This window comes from Petromyzon marinus, chromosome 24 (assembly GCF_048934315.1).
Source record: "Petromyzon marinus isolate PM22_M1 ecotype Great Lakes invasive population chromosome 24, UKy_Petmar_22M1.pri1.0, whole genome shotgun sequence".
Classification (NCBI taxonomy): Eukaryota; Metazoa; Chordata; class Hyperoartia; order Petromyzontiformes; family Petromyzontidae; genus Petromyzon; species Petromyzon marinus.
Window position 1 is genome coordinate 7,931,013 of NC_133690.1, and position 22,145 is coordinate 7,953,157.

Consider the following 22,145-nt stretch of genomic DNA (forward strand, 5'->3'; position numbering starts at 1 on the left):
ACACACCGTACTCTATACATGTACACACTGTACTCTATACATGTACACACCGTACTCTATACATGTACACACCGTACTCAATACATGTACACACCATACTCTATACATGTACACACTGTACTCTATACATGTACACACTGTACTCTATACATGTACACACCGTACTCTATACATGTACACACTGTACTCTATACATGTACACACTGTACTCTATACATGTACACACCGTACTCTATACATGTACACACCGTACTCTATACATGTACACACCGTACTCTATACATGTACACACTGTACTCTATACATGTACACACCGTACTCTATACATGTACACACTGTACTCTACACATGTACACACCGTACTATATACATGTACACACTGTACTCTATACATGTACACACCGTACTCTATACATGTACACACCGTACTATATACATGTACACACTGTACTCTATACATGTACACACTGTACTCAATACATGTACACACTGTACTCTATACATGTACACACTGTACTCTATACATGTACACACCGTACTCTATACATGTACACACGGTACTCTATACATGTACACACCGTACTCTATACATGTACACACCGTACTCTATACATGTACACACTGTACTCTATACATGTACACGCCGTACTCTATACATGTACACATCATACTCTATACATGTACACACCGTACTCTACACATGTACACACTGTACTCTATACATGTACACACTGTACTCTATACATGTACACACCGTACTCTACACATGTACACACTGTACTCTATACATGTACACACCGTACTCTATACAAGTACACACTGTACTCTACACATGTACACATCATACTCTATACATGTACACACCGTACTCTATACATGTACACACTGTACTCTGTACACACTGTACTCTATACATGTACACACTGTACTCTATACATGTACACACCGTACTCTATACATGTACACACCGTACTCTATACATGTACACACTGTACTCTATACAGGTACACATCATACTCTATACATGTACACACTGTACTCTATACATGTACACACCGTACTCTATACATGTACACACCGTACTCTATACATGTACACACTGTACTCTATACATGTACACACCGTACTCTATACATGTACACACCGTACTCAATACATGTACACACTGTACTCTATACATGTACACACTGTACTCTATACATGTACACACCGTACTCTATACATGTACACACCGTACTCTATACATGTACACACTGTACTCTATACATGTACACACCGTACTCTATACATGTACACACTGTACTCTATACATGTACACACTGTACTCTATACATGTACACACCGTACTCTATACATGTACACACCGTACTCTATACATGTACACACCGTACTCTATACATGTACACACTGTACTCTATACATGTACACACCGTACTCTATACATGTACACACTGTACTCTATACATGTACACACCATACTCTATACATGTACACACTGTACTCTATACATGTACACACCGTACTCTTCGGTGCTAAGTGGAGGCTCTTCCACCAGCATTGGTGTGAGCAAGCAATTACAGGGCTGCAGTTTCAGTCAATCATCAGGTGGCAAGATGTTAACTACCTCGCCTGGTACGGAGGAAGTCGTGGGTTCGATCCCGACCCTGAGGCCTGTATATTGGAGTTTGCGTGTCTCTCTACGCAGTTCCTCCGGTTTCCCCCTCCATATTTAGAAACGTGCTTTTAGAGTATTTGGCTGCTATAAATATCCACATGATAAGCCACTTCGTTGAGCTATCATTTGTGGCCAGGTCTCTTCTTCAGTGTGGCTTCACCTGGTAAATAAAAAATATATATTTTAGTTTCGTTTCGAGAGTCGGGACGGATTCGATTTACAAGGTAGAACTGCTCATCACGCCTGACCTCTCTCTGTAACGGGCACACGTAGGGCCCTGTGGACGAGTGTCCACAGATGACCACCGCCAGCAGGAGCTCACTGCCAAAGTGGCTGCGATCCGTGCGTGCAAAGTGAGAACGTGGATTAACGAGCAACATAAACCCGTCCCGGACGCGCGACGTTCCATCGTGCAAGCGGCGGCGATGCTGTCACGCAAAACAAACACCACCGAGGGAAGCCGCCTCAACCGCCGTACCTCGCTGCGTTCTCAAGTAACCTTGTTGTTGGTGGAGTGTTATATGGGAGGAAAGAGCGATGGACCACCTGCTCTTGGGCATAGGTTGAAAATCAAGATCGAATTCTCTGCTCGGTGGCAGAAGGAAGAAGAGTGCAGAGCTTCGCTACTTCACACGTGTGGAATTTGCATTAAATTTACCGTGAAATTCACGGTGAGTTTCATGGGCCCTCGTGAAAGCCATAAAAAGCAAAGCGATCGTGCACTCCGGCCAGTGCTGTGCACTCGGAGATGACCTCTGCGGGGTCTCTTTTCCACATTCCGCAAGGGTGCGGGCGTTCACTTTTGCGCGTAAATCCACTGCCCGTGTTCCCGCCGCCGCACACACTTTAAACAAACGATTAACAGCCATCCATTACATCACACTTCCCAAACACTGAGTCACGGTCGGGTTGGGTTCCCAATAGGGTCGGCCACCCACTCAGACTATTGAGCAGCACCGTGTCCCGTAAACCCATAAACAAGGCATTTGTCTTGGTAACAGAGCGGCCCTATAACTTCCTGTGACGTCGCTGGGACCGGCAGTATTTATAATAAATTGTCCACCTCAAAATTGTGGGAGCGTGACTGCGTGGGTTTTGTGCGGCGCTGCCGTGCAGCTCTGTCGCGTTCTTCGAGTTGTTCCCACGCGTTGCTCCGCGTGATGTCTGACGTTTCGCTCCCACGTACCGGTAGCTCCATCGGGAATTGAATGGCGGAGAGAACCGTCGGACAACACGTGCAGAACAAGACAGGGTGCCATCCGGAAACACAACAGGGAGCTGTTCACAGGAATCGCAAGAGACAAAATAATGCGTGAATTGTAAATAGCAGTGGCGAGATGTTAACTTCATCGCCTGCTAGAGGTCGTGGGTTTGATTCCGACACTGATGCCTGTATATTTGGAGTTTGCATGTTCTTCCTGTGGTCGCGTGGGTTTTTCTCCGGGTCCTCCGGTTTTTCCCTCCACATCTAGAAACGTGCGTTTATAATATTTGGCTGCTATACATTTACACGTGGTAAGCCACTGCATCGGTCGCTTCTGAAAAAGAGCTATATAGCTCAGTGGGCCTTACCCGGAAAAATATGGAAGTTTAGTTTTTGTTTGGTTACTGTGTTAGGGTCTTCAGTTTATATATTTTCTCAAATTAAATTTCAAAAACATAACCGCCACCAATGTGACTTTTAAAAAGTGACGTTAAATATTATCGCGCAAATCTATTTATTCTAGGATTATGCCTTCAACTCTCTGGGACACGGTAAACACAACACGGTGTTAAACTCGGAAACACAAACAAACTATCTGCCGCAGAAAATAATGTTGACGAGAGGAAACGCTGGTTTAAAATTACCCTTTACACGTAAGATTTTTTATTTAAACATGTAGATATTTGGAAATCTTACAAGTTATATGTTTATTTGCACACCACCGGCATGCTGTTTTTTTGCCATCCTGAATTGCCATGCTTTTGCCCAGTGTCCTCACGAAGCCCTCTCCCCTGGCCTAAACGCTATCAACAAAAAAAACCGAAAGTAGTGATTCAGAAACGCTTCATCGACCGTGTCCGTCCAGTGCTCGGCGAGCTGCATTGGGCTTCTGGTTGCCGAACGCATACATTCTACGTTGTCAGTCCTTACAGGCTTGCCACAAATGAACCACAATACTATGCTGATCTCGTAAAGGAACATAAAACGTCACGTGAACTCCAGTCATTCGCACAGCAGCGGTTTTTGGCCAGCCATTGAACAAAGACGGTCACCGCCTCGCACGTTTTCAGAACCGCTTCTGCGGCCGTCTGGAACGCTCTTCCTTCCGATATTAAGAAGCTACTGGAGCTATGCACTTTAAAATCAAGACTGAAAACTCATTTATTTAGAACTTGCTACGTACGGCGCGAAAGAAGTTCAACATACGTACTGTACATGCGTGCAGCAAACGCGGATCCACCACCCAATCTGACCAAGGGGTTCAGCGGTGGGGCGGTGGAACTCGCAATCAGAAGGTTGCGAGTTCGCATCCAGGCTGGGGGTCGACTCAACCCATCATCCTCTCCTTGGTCGATAAAATGGGTATCGCTTTGTGAGGAAGTCAACCACAGTTGTCGATTGGATAGACTCATCCACCCCCCCCCCACCCCCCCATAGGAATGTGGAAATGCTACCACTGGCTCAGGGCTGTAAATGGGAAATGAACACCGCCTCAATGGCTATTTCAGCCGCAGGCCGCTTGTTTTTTGTTGTTGTAAACGCCAATTACTATCGTATCCCCGCCTGCCTCACGTCACACGGTGGTACACAGCAGCAAATATACACTGTCTTGGCAACGTTCACTCCAAGGAAACCATATCCGCGAAATGTGTATTGCAACCTTAGCTGTGCGCACGTGTATAAAAAAAAAAGTTGGAGATATAATTTCAAAAATTTTAAATCAAGTAACGTCATAAAGTTGTCATGACTAAACATTATTAACGTCGTACACACTGTGTATGTTTACAATTTTCACATCTTAAGTGCTGATTTATGCAGTGTACTACATACTGGAATTTGCAGAACGACAGTAAATTAATCCGTTTGTTCAACCTGAAACGCCTCTCAACAGGAACTCGATGCAGTCTTTATAATAAAAAAAAACACACAAACACAAGTATTCCTCTTTTGAAATCAGATATGGGGAGACTAAAATAGCATTCTGCCAGTTCCACTGACATCTCAGACCGATCTCGGACTGGATATTCCACAGAATGCGACGTAAAATCAGCGATGAATCCGCTCGAGACAATGATCCTGGACAGGGGCCCGAAGGCCAACTCCCGAGTTCATGCTCAAATCCTGGGTCGGGAAAATTCGCTTCAAGTGGATGGATCAGCAATTCACCAATATTAACTATGTTACCCTATTTGTCTTTTTTTATTTCTTTTAAGATTGTATCTTATCGCTATTTTATATTCTATATTTTCGTCAATTTTATATACTTTAGCCCCTTGGTGTTAGTTAGACTTTGAATCCTTATTATAGTAAGACTTGTTTCCCACTTATTTAAGATTTTAGATTTCTATATGTTGAATGTATGCACCATCCTGCCAAAGTAAGTTCCGTGTCTGCGTGAACTTTCATGGCGAATAAAACCCTTTCTGATTCTGATTCTGACTTGCAGTGGCGGTCGGTATTAACAGGGCCGATTTGTCGTTCGTGAGTAAAGTTTTCTTTTTATCTTTTAAAATATAAAAAAAATATTTTATTTTACCAGGTGAGGCCCACTGAGCCATGTGGCTCTTTTTCGGAAGCGACCTGGCCACGACAAACGATAGCTCAACAAAAAGTGGCTTCTCACTGTGTGGAAATTTACACCAGCGAATAACTCTAAACGCACGTTGTTTCTAAACGTGGAGGGGAAAAACCGGAGGACCCGGAGAAAAATCCACGCAAGCAGGGGGGAGAAAGACACCGCAAACTCCAAATATACAGCAACAGGCGTCAAGGGTCGGGATCGAACCCACGACCTCCTGTGTACCGGGCGAGGGAGTTAACATATTGCCACAAGGTTCAACGGGGAAAGGTGCGTGCCAATGGATGGCAGAGAGACACCCCTGTGATCATGAGGGTAACGCCTGGCAACAACACGTAGGCCCCACTAGATGCCCCTGTAAACAATCCCTCTAGAGAAAATGAAACAATGACTTAAAATCCACCCATCTTCATCTCGAAGGATATAGCACGACATTAAAGAGCAGTGATTTATAATCACAAAGTAACGCATCTTACCCAAGCTGATGTGGATTAGAAACATCGCTAGATCCTATTATCCATGTTGTCTGCAAATTTGCTCGATACATCCATGATATAATCTCAGGATAACTGCAGATAATATAGACTCGGATAATAGGAGTTTTCACGTATCCTACAGGCTCTGGTGATAATGGAGTTATGGGCAATAGGCTCATGGGTAAGAGGACTTGTACTGCATTAAACTAAAATCTGAAAAAAATGCAATGGTTATTCTATCGGAGAGCCCGTTGGTGTTTTTTGAAGCTTCTCGAGAATTCTCTAAAATTCCATTGGAACAAAAAAACGAGGTGCGTTTTACAGTGTCTTCGACAAGTTCATAAACTGTGGGATTCATACAGAGCAGACTCTCTTGCGAGGAAAGATCAAGACTGGCACCAGTCGGGAACCTGTAAATTATCCTCCTTGCGCTGGAATTTTAGAATACACAATTAAGGTTTTACATTTGACTTTTGCCGCAGCAAAAGATGTGGATTTCTAACCGTTAATTTGACCTGTTTAACCCAATGAGACGCATTATTATCACAATCTACGTAACTTTCTGCTGAATGTCCATTAGCTAACCGGTGCCTCATTTTCAGAAATCAAATATTTCATTAAAACAGAAAGCCTTAAGTTCACGAGTGGATGCAAAAGTGTCACCACTTGTTCGCCACGTTACGTTGTACACGTGATGCCTCCTTTCACTGCAGTGAAATTGTACTCACGGTCAGTGGGCAACAAAACGTGGAAATAATAATAATACTGTATATATTATTTGATGAGGCTGGTTGTAATTACTGGCGAAACGTCGTACTCAGTTTGTAAATGTTGGGGCTTTGCTCTCCAACACACCGGTGTGCTGTACTAGTGACGAATTGGCCACGTTCTGTTTACGTGACAAACCTTACTAATTGGCTGTGTCGGGTGGTGGCGGGTTTAACGACACATTAATATATTTACGTGATCTAACCCAAAAAAACCTGTATTATGGATCGTATATTGTTTCCCAAACTATTTAAATTCATAGCCAGGGACGAAAAAGGGAATAAATAATATATACATATTTGTATATATAGCTGCAGGACAACAACAAAAATATATGTGGACCATTACAACTTAAACTTTCGTTTTTTGTTTAAGAACATTTCTTTGCTACGGCTTCAATGACAATGAAACTGAAAACCGATTGGTAGTTCACCAATGTTATAATATCCTCATGTTTAAACACGTAATTTATTAAAATAATTTTGTCTGTTTGACGAATCCGTACATTGAAGAGGTAAAATGATGAATGGGGTACTCGGTGTTCTGCCCAAGTGAAGGCGTTGTCAAAACATCCCCCATGGAAAAAAAATGGGCAGCGCTTAACCGCATCAGCACAAACCACGGAAGATAGAGGCACTTGATGCACACAAGTGGAGACGACAAGACTCTCTCTCCTCTCTATGTGCCACTGTGAATACGAACACTAAACCAAGGCCAACAGACCTTCGCACTGCAACACAAATATACATTTGAAGGTGGTGAGTCGGTCGGTGGTTGAATGGGCGAGTGTATCGGTGGGTGAGTAAATTAGTGGGTGAGTGGACAAGTGGGTGAGTGACTGAATGGTTTGGTGTGGAGGCGGATGGGTGAGTGAGGGAGCACTCACCCATCCACCTATGAAGCTTCAGGTCTTCTCGGCCACGGTCATTCTCTCCCTTCTCTACACTTGCGAAACCTGGACCCCCCCTAATTGAACATCTTCGCCGGTTGGAAACATTTAGGCTGACCTGCCTACGATCCATCTTGGGTTTAACCAGGCTGGATTGTGTGAGGAGCTCACAAATCCTTGAAAGATGTGGACAAAGTCCCATCGGTGAGCTCCTCCGGCAGGAAAGGCCCGCATTCCCAGCCCCCGCATGCCTAAACAGCTTTTGTTCGGTTGGATCGAGGGGGCTAAACGGGCGCAGCACGGGCTAGAGAAGAGATGGACTGATATGGTACAGGAGGATGTGGAGCTGAGTGGACTTGCCGATGACTGGTACCAGCGGTGTCAAGATCGGCCTCTGTGGAGGAGGCTCGTGAAGGACGCGACTGGGCAGTTGGAGGAAGTCGCCCTCCAACAACAACGGAGGGGGGAGGAGCGACGCTCACAACAACGAGTGGAGCGCCGGGTGGCTAAAGCACAGCAAGTTGGCACAGTAGGGGGCACAGGTGGTGCATCAGCCAATCGTCTCAGTCAGTCGACCTGTGGCATCTCGGTCTGCCCCGTGACCTCCTGCCAGCGGGTGTTCGACACTTCACGTGGCCTCAAGGCGAACATAGCCTGGCACAAGCGTCGTGGTGACATCACCGCCACTTAGTGGCGAATGGCGGTTGTTGTTGTTGTGTAGATGATTGAGTAAGTGGGTGAGTGCATGAGTAAGCGTGCGTGTGTGTCACTATTCATGTGGGGGACGGTGGCTCAGCGGTTAAGGCTATGTGGGTGTGTGGGAGGGTGCGTGCGTGGGTGGACGGATCAGCAATTCACCAACCCTTATATTGAACAATTAAATGTCTAAATCACTTTGAAACGAATCTCCAATAGTCGCTCTTCATTTGGCCATCGGAAATAACACAATAGGACAGGTTCAATCATTCCACACCATCAACGGTAAGCGCAGAGTAATTCCTGGTCAGGCAATCGACGCTGCGTGTTAATTTAAGGAAGGCACACTTCTGGAAGTCACTTTAAAGTTGGTATTTCACTCATCTGACCCCAAAAACAAATCACTTACGAAGGCAAGAGGCCCCCACGTGAGATGGAACAACAACCAATCCGTCTCCAGCAACACTTGCCAGCAGCGCTTGCCAGCCCCCGTGGATTCCCCCCGACCACCGTCCCACACAGTCGAGATTTTTTTTTTCTTCCACGTGGACAACCACGGCACAGCACCAACGACAGATCGTTCGAAATTAAAACTTCTCCAGGGGCGCCGTAAAACGTTAAGTAGAAAAAGAGTGCGACTGGGGAGTGAAACGTCCGGTGCTTTGTTGGCAAAAAGATTAAAGCATCTGCAGAGTTTCCCCAGGACCGTGTCCCAAGCCGCCGGGGGTCCAGGGATCACACGTTGGGGAGATTTACAGCATTGCACACCTCCGATTAGCGCGGCTGGCTACGTACGGTGCGAAAGAAGTCCAACATGCATACAAACACAGAACCTCCGATTAGCGCGGCTGGCTGCGTACGGTGAGAAAGAAGTCCAACATACATACATACAAGATGCTTCTCACCGTCTCGACCAGCGGCTTGGGGCCTTTCTTGATTCCACCTGCAGGAGGAGATAGAGACCTCGCATTAACACCACCAGGGGGGAGGAGGAAGAACGGCGATCGCGATCTCATCAGCGAGGTATCGTGGTTCATTTGTGGCGAGCACTGTGTGTATATCGAGCGCGGCGACGACTCACATCGGTGGAGAGTGGTATCTGAACCAGTCCTGGACTCCCCCACCACACACCACCGGCACCCACCCCTTCACTAACCTCCACTTAACGGCGCGGTGAAGTATGGTCAAACAACCGCCACGGCTAACGTTGCGCGTGGAGTGACCTTTGTGCAGCAGCGGATTGACAAAGGCTTGTACGTATTGTCACGTGGTAACAATAATTATATATATTTTTTTATCTGGAACGCGGCGCCACACAGCATTCGCTCACTCGGAGAGACGGAGAGGACGACTCGGAGGTGCGAGCAGGGACCACAGACACGCAAGGAAGGCAGCCACGCAATGAGCCATTGCCAACAACTGCCCAAGCTCTGCGGTCCTCTATATATCTCTCTTAAGGTGTTATTGGCGAATTAATGAGCGTTTACATGTGGGAGGAAACGGGAGCACCTGGAAAAAGCCCGCGCGCGTGAGAAGCAAACAAATGGAGCCGGTGGATGGCACGTCTTTTTTGCTGCACGCGCACGGGAGGGCAGTTCCTCAACATTTGTGCGGTCCACCAACCCTCGCTGTCGCCACGATGCTGAACCAGAGGCTTGTGTAGCGACCACCGCCCAGCTCAATCGCACCATCGGTCAAGGCAAGAGGCAATGATGAACCCTGGGCTCATCTCAAAGACAGCGCAGGAGAGTGGTATCCAGGATCTCAGCAGTAGCTGTCTCATGGCCCTGACAACGACCATTCGTTCTCCGCGCTTCTCAGCTCCCTGGGACGTCTCTTTTTCACCTTTAGAGAGTTTTCACAGCTCTCGCGACTTGCCTCGCAGACTGCGAGGATGTATACTGAACGAAATTGAGATTTGAGCAGCAAATGCCACGGGTAATTATCTTGCATCGCTCAACGGTTAAGCCTCGCGCTCAGCTCCTCCCCCGCCAGCATCGCCTATCAAGCGCGCAAAGCCTCCCTCTCTTGCCGCTGTCGTTACCATATCGCCGGTTCGCCCTCCGTGTGGTGGGACTGATTGTCACGATTTTGACGATCGCAATGTTTCGCCGCATTATTATTATTATTCCATGGAACACGGACATCGCCGGGGGGGGGGGGGATGGCGCAGATTACGAGCACGTGTCCGTCTGGAGGCTCTTGGCCTCAACAGCGCTACCACTGTGTGGGGTGAACAATCGTGAGCAGCAGATTCACGGGGAAGGGGAACAAACAGCACTTGGCCCAACGCTGCGTTAAGACTACACGGGGGATCTTTGCACGACACCAGCGCACACCTTGCGATGGGATATGACAATGACGACGGTAACGCACACCCCCCCTCCCCGACCCGATTGCCACGTTTGGCTACGTACGGTGCGAAAGAAGTTCGACACACACACATGCGAGAGGGAAGGGGGGGGGAATGTAAGCAAATGAAACAGGAAATAAAGTAACGTAACCGCGGTGGCTGGGTTCATCTTCTTATTTCCCCCCTAGGAGCAACGGTCGACAGGTGCTGACCACAAAGTCTCAGCGTCAGGAGTCCATCGCGATGACTTTTTAAACACAAGAACACGAATTGTGCGGTGGCCCTCGGCGTACCAATTTGTGTCCACCGTTTTGTGCGGCATCTCATTTTACATTTACAGAGTGCCTTCGCTCGAGGCGTCTAACCAAAGGAAAGGAGCCGCAGACAAAATAAGAATGATTAAGGTGGTAAGCAGTGGGGGGGTGGGGGAGAAGAGGAGAATGGGGAAACCAGAAACGAGGTGAGGCTTTAAGAGTCTCGCCTCGACTCGCTGCCTCATTTGTATTTGCTCCTCACATTTGAACTGCCCGATGTCACTTGCCCGGTAACGTGTGTCCCGCCTCTTCTCGTCCGTGGTTCCGTCCCAAGCGATTGAGCCAATCCTCATCTCGTCCGTCTCGTCTGCAGTGATCTCATTTGTATTGTTTAACCTGTAGCGTCTACACAGTCGTGTCTCCTGTCTGCCCCCGTCGTTTACTCTCTCTCAATTTAGACTTTCTGTTTTGTCTCGTTCATTCTATTTAGCCCCGAAGGAAAGCGACTGCACGAGTTTAAAGCAATCGATTCCTCAGCGCGTGATTTGATTCATGCACTGCGAGGGGTAGAAGCAATGCCTTCTCAAATGCGCCCTCAGGTTTAACCCAGTTGTGCTCTGTGTGTCAAGTCGGGAGATAAAGAATCGATTTGTACTTCTCGCAGAGCAGTGCAACCATTCGTGCTAGAGACCGGCCCACGGCAGCGGATACCGCAGAGCTACTGCTGAAATCCCTTCACGTGACCTGGTCTACACGGTCAAAGGGAGATGTGATATTTAACGCTTCCAGCTGAGAAGCAATGTTAATGTGATGGATGGACGTAGGATATCAGCAGTGCCGGCTCAGCGCTCTGAACTCTGGCCCGCTGTGCCACCTCTCGAATCGATTTCAACAAATCAATGTAAGCAAGTATGGAAGTACGTGTGTGTTGAACTTCCTTCACATCGTCCGTAGCCAAACGTGCTAATTAGGGGTACGGGGGAAGAACAACAAACGAAACACAAAAAAAGCAGTGCTAAAGAAAGTAGTTTTCGATCTCTAGTGGCTTCCAAATATCGGAAGGAAGAGCATTCCAGACGGACCGCAGAAGCGCGTCTGAAAGTGCACGACGTTCGAAGGCCAGCAGCCAAAAGCCGCTGCTGCGAGGATGATCGGAGTTAGCGGTGATGATTCTTGCTCCGTGACGAGATCAGCAGTCATGCCTCATTCCATAGCCCAATGCTGAGCAATGCCTATAGGCCACACAACCAGGGCCTCTCCTGATCACTCCGTGGTTCGGGTAATCCCTCTCGGACCTCACGGCTGACAAAGGCCGTCTTTGGGCAGAGACACATTGGGCCCATAGGACGCAGAGCCAAAAGAATACTCATCAGAGCCATTGTGGAGAACATAAATAATAAATATATATAAGCAGACAATATGTCTCTTTCATGTTATCGGTCTCTCCGTGTAAGGAAAAAAAATGAAACTTTTTTTTTCTCGCACAACCCATCAGGCTCCCACGGCCATCTGGGAGTGCATCGTGTCAGCCACGTTGATTTAGTACTGTTTGTACGGAATCACTGCAGAAGAGCGTGAGGCCGCTGGGGTTCTGTAATTTGTTATTTTCTACGTGGAGAGGCGGGTATACGAAGACGACGTATGTGTTTGCTTATCTACTTTGTTGCTTGCAAATGAGGGAAAGTCCATAGCACGGACCTCCAGGGATTGGTAGAAGATAATGCAGTACACGAGTTAATTAACAATGTGCGTTGTCCTTGCATTTTTTTAAACTTACGATTTAGATATTAAAAAAACGAGGTGTTTTCCCCACGTACCAACCTACTCAAGTGAGTTCAGTTATTTATAACGCTTGTCAAGATCACGTAGCAGTGCGGCAGTGCAGTAGTGCAGGCCCTTTTTTGTTTAACTGGCCGACGACGGGACAGGAATGTTACCGTTGCCATCTGTTGATACAAACGAAGCTCAGACCAAAACACACTTCTATCCACAAACGTGTCCTTAAAAACCAGCCCTTGGCAATTGCAAGCGAGCTTCAGGTCAAGCGATCATCCTAAAAGGTGGCTAAGCGCCCTCTAAACGTTTCCAGTTACGACCCTTTTGAATAAACGTGGGTGCGAAATTTTCTTCAAAGGCTGAGCGTTTGGACGTATTGGCGGTAAACCGGTGGTGCGCGATATGAAAAAAAAGGACATTTTTAGCAACCATTCTTTATTTTCCCCGCGATTAACCGGGCGGTGGGGGTGCGTCAAAATCAGTTCTCGTGATGTCGAAGCAGTCGGAAGGCGAATGTCGGTTCAGATTTTGATTCCGGACTGTTTTACGAGGACCGGTGTGTTATGCTGCACCGGTGTACCGCCAGTTCCACTGCTGGATTATTTTTTTTTCCGCCTGAGGACGATCGCTTGTGTTGCGATCGAAACGTCGTGATGTATTATTTTTTATTTTATTTTTCTACCTACGTGACTTTACCGAAAGAACCAAAGAGCATAACAGAGGTTTTTTTTGGGGTTAGGTCGGGTGAATAAATATATAAATGTGTCGTTAAAACCCGCCACCACCCGACACAGCCAACTAGTAAGGGTTGTCACGTAAACAGAACGTGGCCAATTCGTCACTAGTGCAGCACGCCGGTGTGTTGGAGAGGCATGTTCTGTTTACGTGATAACCCTTACTAGTTGGCTGTGTCGGGTGGTGGCGGGTTTTAACGACACATTTATATATTTACGCGATCTGACCCAAACAAAAAAACTCTATTATGGATGATATTGGTCGCGAAAGCCAACGTGTTAAAGCTTCAAACACACAAAACTCAATGCATTTGTCAGCAACACTTTGTGTGGCCTTAAAAAGAAAAGTGTATACAACAGGTGACCTTTTTGGTCAATGGCGCTTTCTTCGTGAAACAAAGATGCGTGTCAACAACTAATTTGGTTAACTTTGAAACGTCACTTGGGCATTGCGCAATATTGTCAGCATCAATGGTGACGGCACAAATCATGTTCTAGGGGGGAATGGGAAGTGCGCGATTTTTTTAAATACTTTTTTTTTTTTTAAATCGCTAAATATTAAACTCTTTCTCCAAAACTGAATGCTTGGATATATTCCATCCGCGGTTCGAAAACGAGAATGGCGTTTCAACTTTAGAGGGTCGTTTGGACGATCGAATGATCTCCTTGCTTGCGAGCGCGACCTTCGCGTCTTCTCACGAAAGCGCTTCGTGGAGAAATAACAAAAAAAACATCACGGGAAACAAAAAAAACTCAAACGCCCGTAGTCAACAACACCGCAGGCCTTAACAGGCAAGGTTTTCAGGCAATTGTCCCATCTGTCACAGCACACGATATCCAGATGATAACCCGCTGCCTGGCCTAGAAAGCTCTCAATGGGTTAGCCCCACAATAATTGCAGGAACTGGTCCGTGTTGACTCTGCAACGAAGCCCCTGAGATCTTCGGGATCACCTTCTTCTAAGCACACCGAGGTCAAGGCTCTGTCCCTGGGGTGATGGGGCTTTTTGCCAGTGCAGCTCCCAGACCGTGGAACAACGCTTTGCCTTTTGGTGGTAAAGACAACCAGAGTCGTTATAGATATTTAAGTCTGTCTTGAAAACTCACCTCTGCAGACTGGCCTTCACCCGCTAAGTTCTGGCCGTTTATCCTGCAGGTTCTGTTTATTTCCTGCTTTCCAAACAAGCTGGCGCTTTGGGATCCACGAATGAAATGCGACTTACAAATGTGAATTATCGATACTGGCAACACATTTTCGCCAAATAATTAGTTTTACCCGTGTTGAAGTTCGTCATCGAAGGATTTGCCAAATGTGACTTCACAGGGAGACTTAAGTTCTCTGACTTGGGCAACATTGAATGTATTGGTGTGAGAAAATGTTCGTCTTAAAGTTACCACGGTGAAAACATGTTTGCATTCAAAAAGAATTACATGCTAAGCCCATAACTTAGCATTGGCTCATAATGCACACGAATCCACTGCAGGCAGTCCCCGCTCTAATCATACATTCACGATAAAGGTTTTGGCTTAGAGAGCGTAAATATGAATGTGTCGTTAACCCACTACCACCCGACACAGCCAATTAGTAAGGTTTGGCACGTGAACAAAACATGCCGATTAGCTATCACTTCAGCACATCGGTGTGATGGCGACTAGGACCAACAACATTTGCCAATTGAGCACGACGTTTATCTGGTGGTTAACAACAAGCTTCTTTAGGCGATTTGCCAGAATTGTGGTCGCGAAAGCCTACGTGTTCATTTGGTCCCGGCTTTTACGACGCAATGCATTTCCGGAAACACCGCCGTCATAAATCGGACCCCTATTTTCCCATAGACAGCAGAAACTGGAGAAACGTCACTTGCCCTATGTGTTCTTCCTTTTATCAGCCGTATTTAACAGGGTTTCATAGGTATACATCCAAAACAGCACTCGAGAATAACAAAAGCTCCACGCCAAGTCACATCGGAAACCAGACCGACTGGTCAAATACATTCGGAGTCGAGTCGGAGGATGCCCCGCAAATCGATCCATGCTTTGCGTCATACAGACGTCGCAAATGTGGACTGTCGTAAAGCGGAGACTGCCTGTATTTTATTTCACGCAAATCACGTGCGATGGATATTCAGACGGTAAATGTGTCACCCACAGGCGAACTGAGCAAACGAGACAGTGCAAGCGACACAGCACAAAACTAACAACTAAAACTAAACTTATTTTTTATTTTACCAGCTAAGGCCCGCTGAGCTATGTAGCTCCATTGCAGAAGGCCACAAATGATAGCTCGACAAAGTTTCTTATCACGTGGAAATGTATCGCGGCCAAATACTCTGAATGCACGAGCAGACTCCAAATATACAGCAGCAGGCGTGAGGGTCGAACCCACAACCTCCTGTATACCAGGCGAGGTAGTTAACATCTCTTAGCCACAGTGATGATGATGAGAGAGACACGCAAACTCCAAATATACAGCAGGCGTCACAGGGTCGAGATAGAACCCACAACCTCCTGTATACCAGGCGAGGTAGTTAACATCTCTTAGCCACAGTGATGATGATGAGAGAGACACGCAAACTCCAAATATACAGCAGGCGTCACAGGGTCGAGATAGAACCCACAACCTCCTGTATACCAGGCGAGGTAGTTAACATCTCTTAGCCACAGTGATGATGATGAGAGAGACACGCAAACTCCAAATATACAGCAGGCGTCACAGGGTCGAGATGGAACCCACAACCTCCTGTATACCAGGCGAGGTAGTTAACATCTCATAGCCACCGTGATGATGATGAGAGACACGCAAACTCCAAATATACAGCAGGCGTCACAGGGTCGAGATAGAACCCACAACCTCCTGTATACCAGGCGAGGTAGCTAACATCTCTTAGCCACCGTGATGATGAGAGAGAGAGAGACACGCACACTCCAAATATACAGCAGGCGTGAGGGTCGAACCCACAACCTCCTGTATACCAGGCAAGGTAGCTAACATCTCACCATCCTAACGAGACGGTAAAAACTAAATAAAACAGAAGCAATTCTTGAATTGAAACGCGACGCCAAAGCCTGACTATTTAATCAATGGCAGGAGAAAGCGAATCATTTCCCAACCAAACAAATACAATGTACGTTGCGAGGTGGAGAATGTTGATAAGGGGGTCGGGACATTGAGCCAGAGCCGTTGACATCCTGAGTTAGAATCTGGACTTGATCATAAACCGGGTTCTCCAGCGTAGTGTAGCAAGTTGGTGACTGTGCACCAAAAAAACATCATCATAGTCACAGTTGGTTTTGCACTCAATCTGGAACGAATAGCAGACATGAGAAATTTTAAAAAAGCGCTTTCACCGACGCGCGTTTTAATCTCATGGCAAGGTGTGTGGCGATGCAGGCCTTATACTGTGTCACGGATACACGTTTGCCACTTGACGTATGGGGTGTGCTGCTGCTCCGAAAGATTTTCCACGTCAATTCTTCACCTCACGACGCGATTCCCGTAGCACAATTGAGGTGAACCGAGGACAAAAACGGAAACGTGCAGCGTTACATTGCACCTCCGATGAGCACGGTTGGCTACACATGGTGCGAAAAAAAAAGTTCTACGAACGTGCATTGAGATTATCGAGATTATTCTGCTGCTATAAATGTCCACGTGATGCGCCACTTTGTTGAGTTTTCATTTGCGGTCAGGTGGCTTCTGAGAAATAAGTTAATACACTCAGTGGGCTTTACCTGGTAGGATGGGGATAGTTTCGTTGAAATGTGTTTACGTGGTTGGGTGATCTGTTTACCTTTGCTGTGCTTTGCACTCCTATCGTGTGTGTTGTACTGTTACTGTAACGTTCTTACCTGCCCCACACTGGACATCAGCGAAAGAGAGCTTCATAGCTCATCAGATTCCTCCAGTGTAAATACAGATTCTTGATGCCGACATGCATTGCGCCGATCTGAATTAAAACGAAATCCCCGAACAAAAAACTGAACCGCGGTGAGCGACGCTCCGGGCTCCGGGCGTCGCGTGGCGCCGCTCGGAGTCAACCCGTTCACCTTCGGCGGAGGCCCCTGCGTCGGCGGTGCTGTCGAGGCAGGGTGCCGGGGCGCACAGAGGGGGCACCCGAGCGGGCAACGGGGGCGGCAGCGCTGACGACAACAGAACGGCGGCAGGGCGAGGCGTTAAAGAGGCGTCGCTCGACCGCACGCACGCACGCACGCGTCAAAGAGTGCGATGCGTTCGAAACTCGCCGGCTTCATCATTGGCATTGCTGCTTAATGGGGATGTAAATGTACTCGAGTCTCTGTCAGGCCAAGGGCTCTTTATTCGGGCAGGGTGTAAAGAGGAACCCAATAGACCGGCTGTTACAGATCGCTCCCCCACACCCCCCACAGTGCAATTACAAACGAGTCAATCTCTCTGCAACTCTCTCTCTCTCTAAGCTCTGCAGGGCCACTGCCGCTCAGCGCCTTGATCCTGCTGTTGATTTTACCGCTATTATGTGGCGATATTGACAAGGTGGCGAGTGGCTTTGAGTTGGCTCTTTTAACACTGCTGCCAAAGCAGCCCCTAGATAGGTGATTTGATTTATTTCTGACGAGAGGTTGCTATCTTGATTCCAATCCCTGCATATTCAATTTACTATCCTATTGGAGCAGAATGTGACACCTCCTATCTGTGGGTTTTTAAGCTTCAGCTAAGTCCCACGTGACTAACAAATGTCCGCGGCTTTTCATGTTTAAATCAAGAGACTTTTGAAGGATGACAGGGAATACAAAACGCGCGTATCACCTGAATGGCAGACAAGCTGTCACTTTGTAAGTTGCTCATGGCAAAGTGAATGCCGTCATTGCACCGTGCTATAATCAACTTATCAGTCGTGTACATTTGCAGCCATTTATCAGCCCACTGCAGAATCGTGGCGTTCCCACGCTTTTCGGTCATAGCGTTTGTTTGACCATACTCAGTGCAAGGTTGGTGATGCGAGTGGCCCAGGACCGGGTTCAAACATCACTCACCACCGACGTTAGCCGCTTGCCAGGGATTGAACTCGGGTCACCGGGCTTGTAGTGCCACCTCAGGCCCACTGAGCTACGTAGCTCTTTTTCAGAAGCGACCTGGCCACAAGTGATAACTCAACGAAGTGGCTTTATCAATGTGGGAATTTATAGCAGCCAAATACTCTTCATTCATGTTTGTAAATGTGGAGGGAAAAACCGGAGGACTCGGAGAAAAATCCTTGCAACTACAGGGAGATAGACATGACAATCCTAAATATAAATATTCTTTGGGTCTTTCGGTAAAGCCACGTTGATAGAAAAAAATGACAAAAATCGCAACACAAGCAATCGTCTTCAACCGGAAGTGGCTTTACCAAAAGACCCAAAGAATATGAATTCCTGCAGTCACGAAAGCTTTAAAGACTAAATATACAGTTTAACACGTAGGCTTTCGCGACCAATATTATAAAAAAGAGCTTTTTGGTTTTGATCAGGAGGATTTTTCCCCAGAACTCTGGCTGTCATCTGATGAGGCTGGTTGTAATTACCGGCGAAACGTCGTACTTAAATGTGTAAATGTTGTGGGTTTGCTCTCCAACACACCTGCGTGCTGAACTAGTAACGAATTGCCACGTTTTGTTTACGTGACAAACCTTACTAATTGGCTATGTCGGGTGGTGGCGAGTTTAACGACACATTTATATTTACGCGATCTAACCCAAAACCTTTCAATCATCAAAATATACAGGCGTCAGGATCGGGATCGGGATCGAACCCACGACCTTCTGTATACCAAGCGAGGTAGTTAACATCTCGCCACCGCGGCACCCCCCCCTGCACCACCGCTCCACCCCATTTAAGCGGGCACCCCCTTCCTGTGACGTTAACGCCCCTACGATACCACCTTAGCCCCAGGACCTCCTCGCACAACAAGTGTATACTTTGGAAAAAGAAAAAAAACAAGAGAATAACATTCCCAAAAACTGTACATGTGCAGCGTGCCACTCAGTGACAAGAGCAGCAATGTACGTTACGCACGCCAAGTGACCTAATTGCTTCCCTGCCTGCTTCTGGAAAGAACGACGCTGGCAATTAGGGGGCAAAGTATTTGTGCACGTCCCCACATTTTCTATTCGTGGATGAGTTTTCTCCTCGGCAACTGACTCGCACGGTAAACTGTGACCTCCTTGTAAACGGGGACGCTTATTTACGCTATTAGCAAAACATATAAATAGACACGGCAGGGTAAATGAGATGAACAATAGGAATAATTGCGCGTGCTGAGTCATCCCATGTGCAATCTACCCTGCCCGCCGGGCTCCGCCATGGGTGGAGAAAAAATGTTGGCCGAGGCAGGAATACCCGGAATGTTTGTCGCTGCCTGTTGCCTGATGAGGCTGGTTGTAGTCACGGTATTCGAATTGTAAACGTTGTGGGTTTACTCTCCAACACACCGGTGTGCTGAACTGGTAACACATTGGCACGCTTTGTTTACGTGACAAACCTTACTTATTGGCTGTGTCGGGTGGTGGTGGGTTTTACGAGACATTTTATATTCACGCCACCTAACCCAAAATAACCTCTATTATGCTCTTTGGTTCTTTCGGTAAAGTCACGTAGGTAGAAAAATAAAATAAAAAATAAAAATAATACATCACGACGTTTCGATTGCAACACAAGGGATCGTCCTCAGGCGGTAAAAAAAATAATCCAGCAGTAGAACTGCTGAACCAGGAAGAACACAGCGAGAGAGCTGCTACGACTAGAGGTTATAGATGTTGGCCAAGGGCAAGCAGGCGGGGTCCGAGCTGGAAAGGAGTCCCATCCCCGCACGCAAGCACGTCAGTTGTGTTAATGGGGGAGATTAGGGAGAGAAAGATTCGGGAGAGAGATTAGCATGCCAAAATAAATGAGCTTCCGTTGCCGCATAAGAGCTCCGTCGCCGCATATGGGTACCATATGGACAAACAAATGGCGTAACATCTTCAGGCTCTCAACTTGGTAGAAACCTCAAGAAACCAGGGCGCCTATGGCACGTTGATGTGGCTATGAAACGTTTGTTGAACTTATTTCGCACCGTACGTAGCCAACCGTGCTAATCGGAGGTGCGGAGGAAGGACAACAAACTAAACACGAAGCAGCTGTAAAGAAATGAGCTTTCAATTTAGTGCACCCGTGGCACTCGAGGTTTAACTGAGGCATGCCGGTGTGGCTATGGCACGGGATTAAGATTACCACCTCTGAGGTTCAAAAACTTGGCCATATAGGAAGCTGGTTATCTCACAATATCAGAAAAGGAGAAAAATACATGTAAACGCATTGTCTTGAATTACACAACTGACAAAACTGGGACATTTAATGTCCATGGAAAGGCTTACAGATTTCCCATAACAGCAGTGTTTTCAAAAGTTACACGGATGATCCCGTTTAGCCAGTTGCCCGGCTATTTTACAAGGGGAGATCCGTGTTGTGTGAGCACAGCAACAACAGAGGACGGTCCTGGGAAAAAAAAAAAAACAGGGCAGGTGGCAACCCTAGGCATCGTGTACGTTGTGAAGTTACCTGGTGGTGTGCCAGCCAGAGACGTGCCACATGACGGGAGTGGAAAGGGAGTGGACCGAGGGGACAGACCTGGAATGAAGCAGACTTCTTTACAGGCAAAGCAAAGCAACGGTGCAGGTAAAGTAATCGCGGACGGGGAGCCCGCGAGACTGGCGAGGTCCTCTGCCCATCCCTTCCCCTGTGCCCCTGTGCCCTCGTGCCATGTCCCCGTGCCCTCGTGTGCCTCTACCCCCGTGCCCCTGTGCCCTCGTGCCATGTCCCCGTGCCCTCGTGTGCCTCTACCCCCGTGCCCCTGTGCCCTCGTGCCATGTCCCCGTGCCCTCGTGTGCCTCTACCCCCGTGCCCCTGTGCCCTCGTGCCATGTCCCCGTGCCCTCGTGTGCCTCTACCCCCGTGCCCCTGTGCCCTCGTGCCATGTCCCCGTGCCCTCGTGTGCCTCTACCCCCGTGCCCCTGTGCCCTCGTGCCATGTCCCCGTGCCCTCGTGTGCCTCTACCCCCGTGCCCCTGTGCCCTCGTGCCATGTCCCCGTGCCCCCCCGGCCACGCACCAGGCGAGGACGCCGCCTCGGAGAGGCTGTGCCGTGATCGGCGGCCGGGGCGCGCCAGGAAGCGCTGGCTGGCACGCGACGCGTCCTCCAGGAGCTGCAGGTTACGCCGATGCTCCTCCTCGGCGAGCAGCGGCTCGGGCAGCTCGTCCCGGAGCAGGTCCAGCACTCGGCCATCCTCGTCTCACGCGGCGAGAGGGGGCGGGGGGGGGGGGGAGCGTGGACAGAGAGGGGTGTGGGCGTCAAACGGGGGAGCACCGACCGCCGCACGTGCCAAGATCAATGAATGTGCGGTACGCGTTGCAGAAGCCGGAAATTGTGAATGTTCTTCGTTTGCAAGAAGATTCAAGCTGTGGAGCACGATGAGTACCTCTGAAGAACAAAAAAAAAATGTAACAAATATTCGCGAATTGCTTTGTTTCAAAAATACCGTCGTGGCTGTACTTTGCATATCGAGTGTGGGGAGCGGTAGCGCAGGGGTTAGCGCACCGCGCTGTGGAACCAGCGACCCGAACTCAATTCCCACTCACCACCAAACAGTGACAAATATATGAATCGATGCTGAGCATTCCCGAGGCCGTCTCAGCCGTTAATGAGTACCTGGGTGTGGTGGGTAAGCATCAGCACTGAGGAGACAAATGCGGC

At 47.9% G+C, this 22,145-nt stretch overlaps 1 protein-coding gene across 1 annotated transcript in view; it reads right to left on the reverse strand.

Annotated features, from left to right (window-relative positions):
* The window catches only part of LOC116945510 (inositol 1,4,5-triphosphate receptor associated 1-like), a 126,868-nt gene that overhangs the window by 20,927 nt on the left and 83,796 nt on the right, over nucleotides 1-22,145 (reverse strand). Inside the window, exons 10-13 of the mRNA XM_076069385.1 lie at nucleotides 21,504-21,683; nucleotides 20,957-21,025; nucleotides 17,450-17,542; nucleotides 9,192-9,229 (exon numbers count right to left, since the gene is read on the reverse strand). Of these exons, the coding sequence (XP_075925500.1) occupies nucleotides 9,192-9,229; nucleotides 17,450-17,542; nucleotides 20,957-21,025; nucleotides 21,504-21,683 (380 nt within the window). The remainder of the gene's footprint in view (nucleotides 1-9,191; nucleotides 9,230-17,449; nucleotides 17,543-20,956; nucleotides 21,026-21,503; nucleotides 21,684-22,145) is intronic.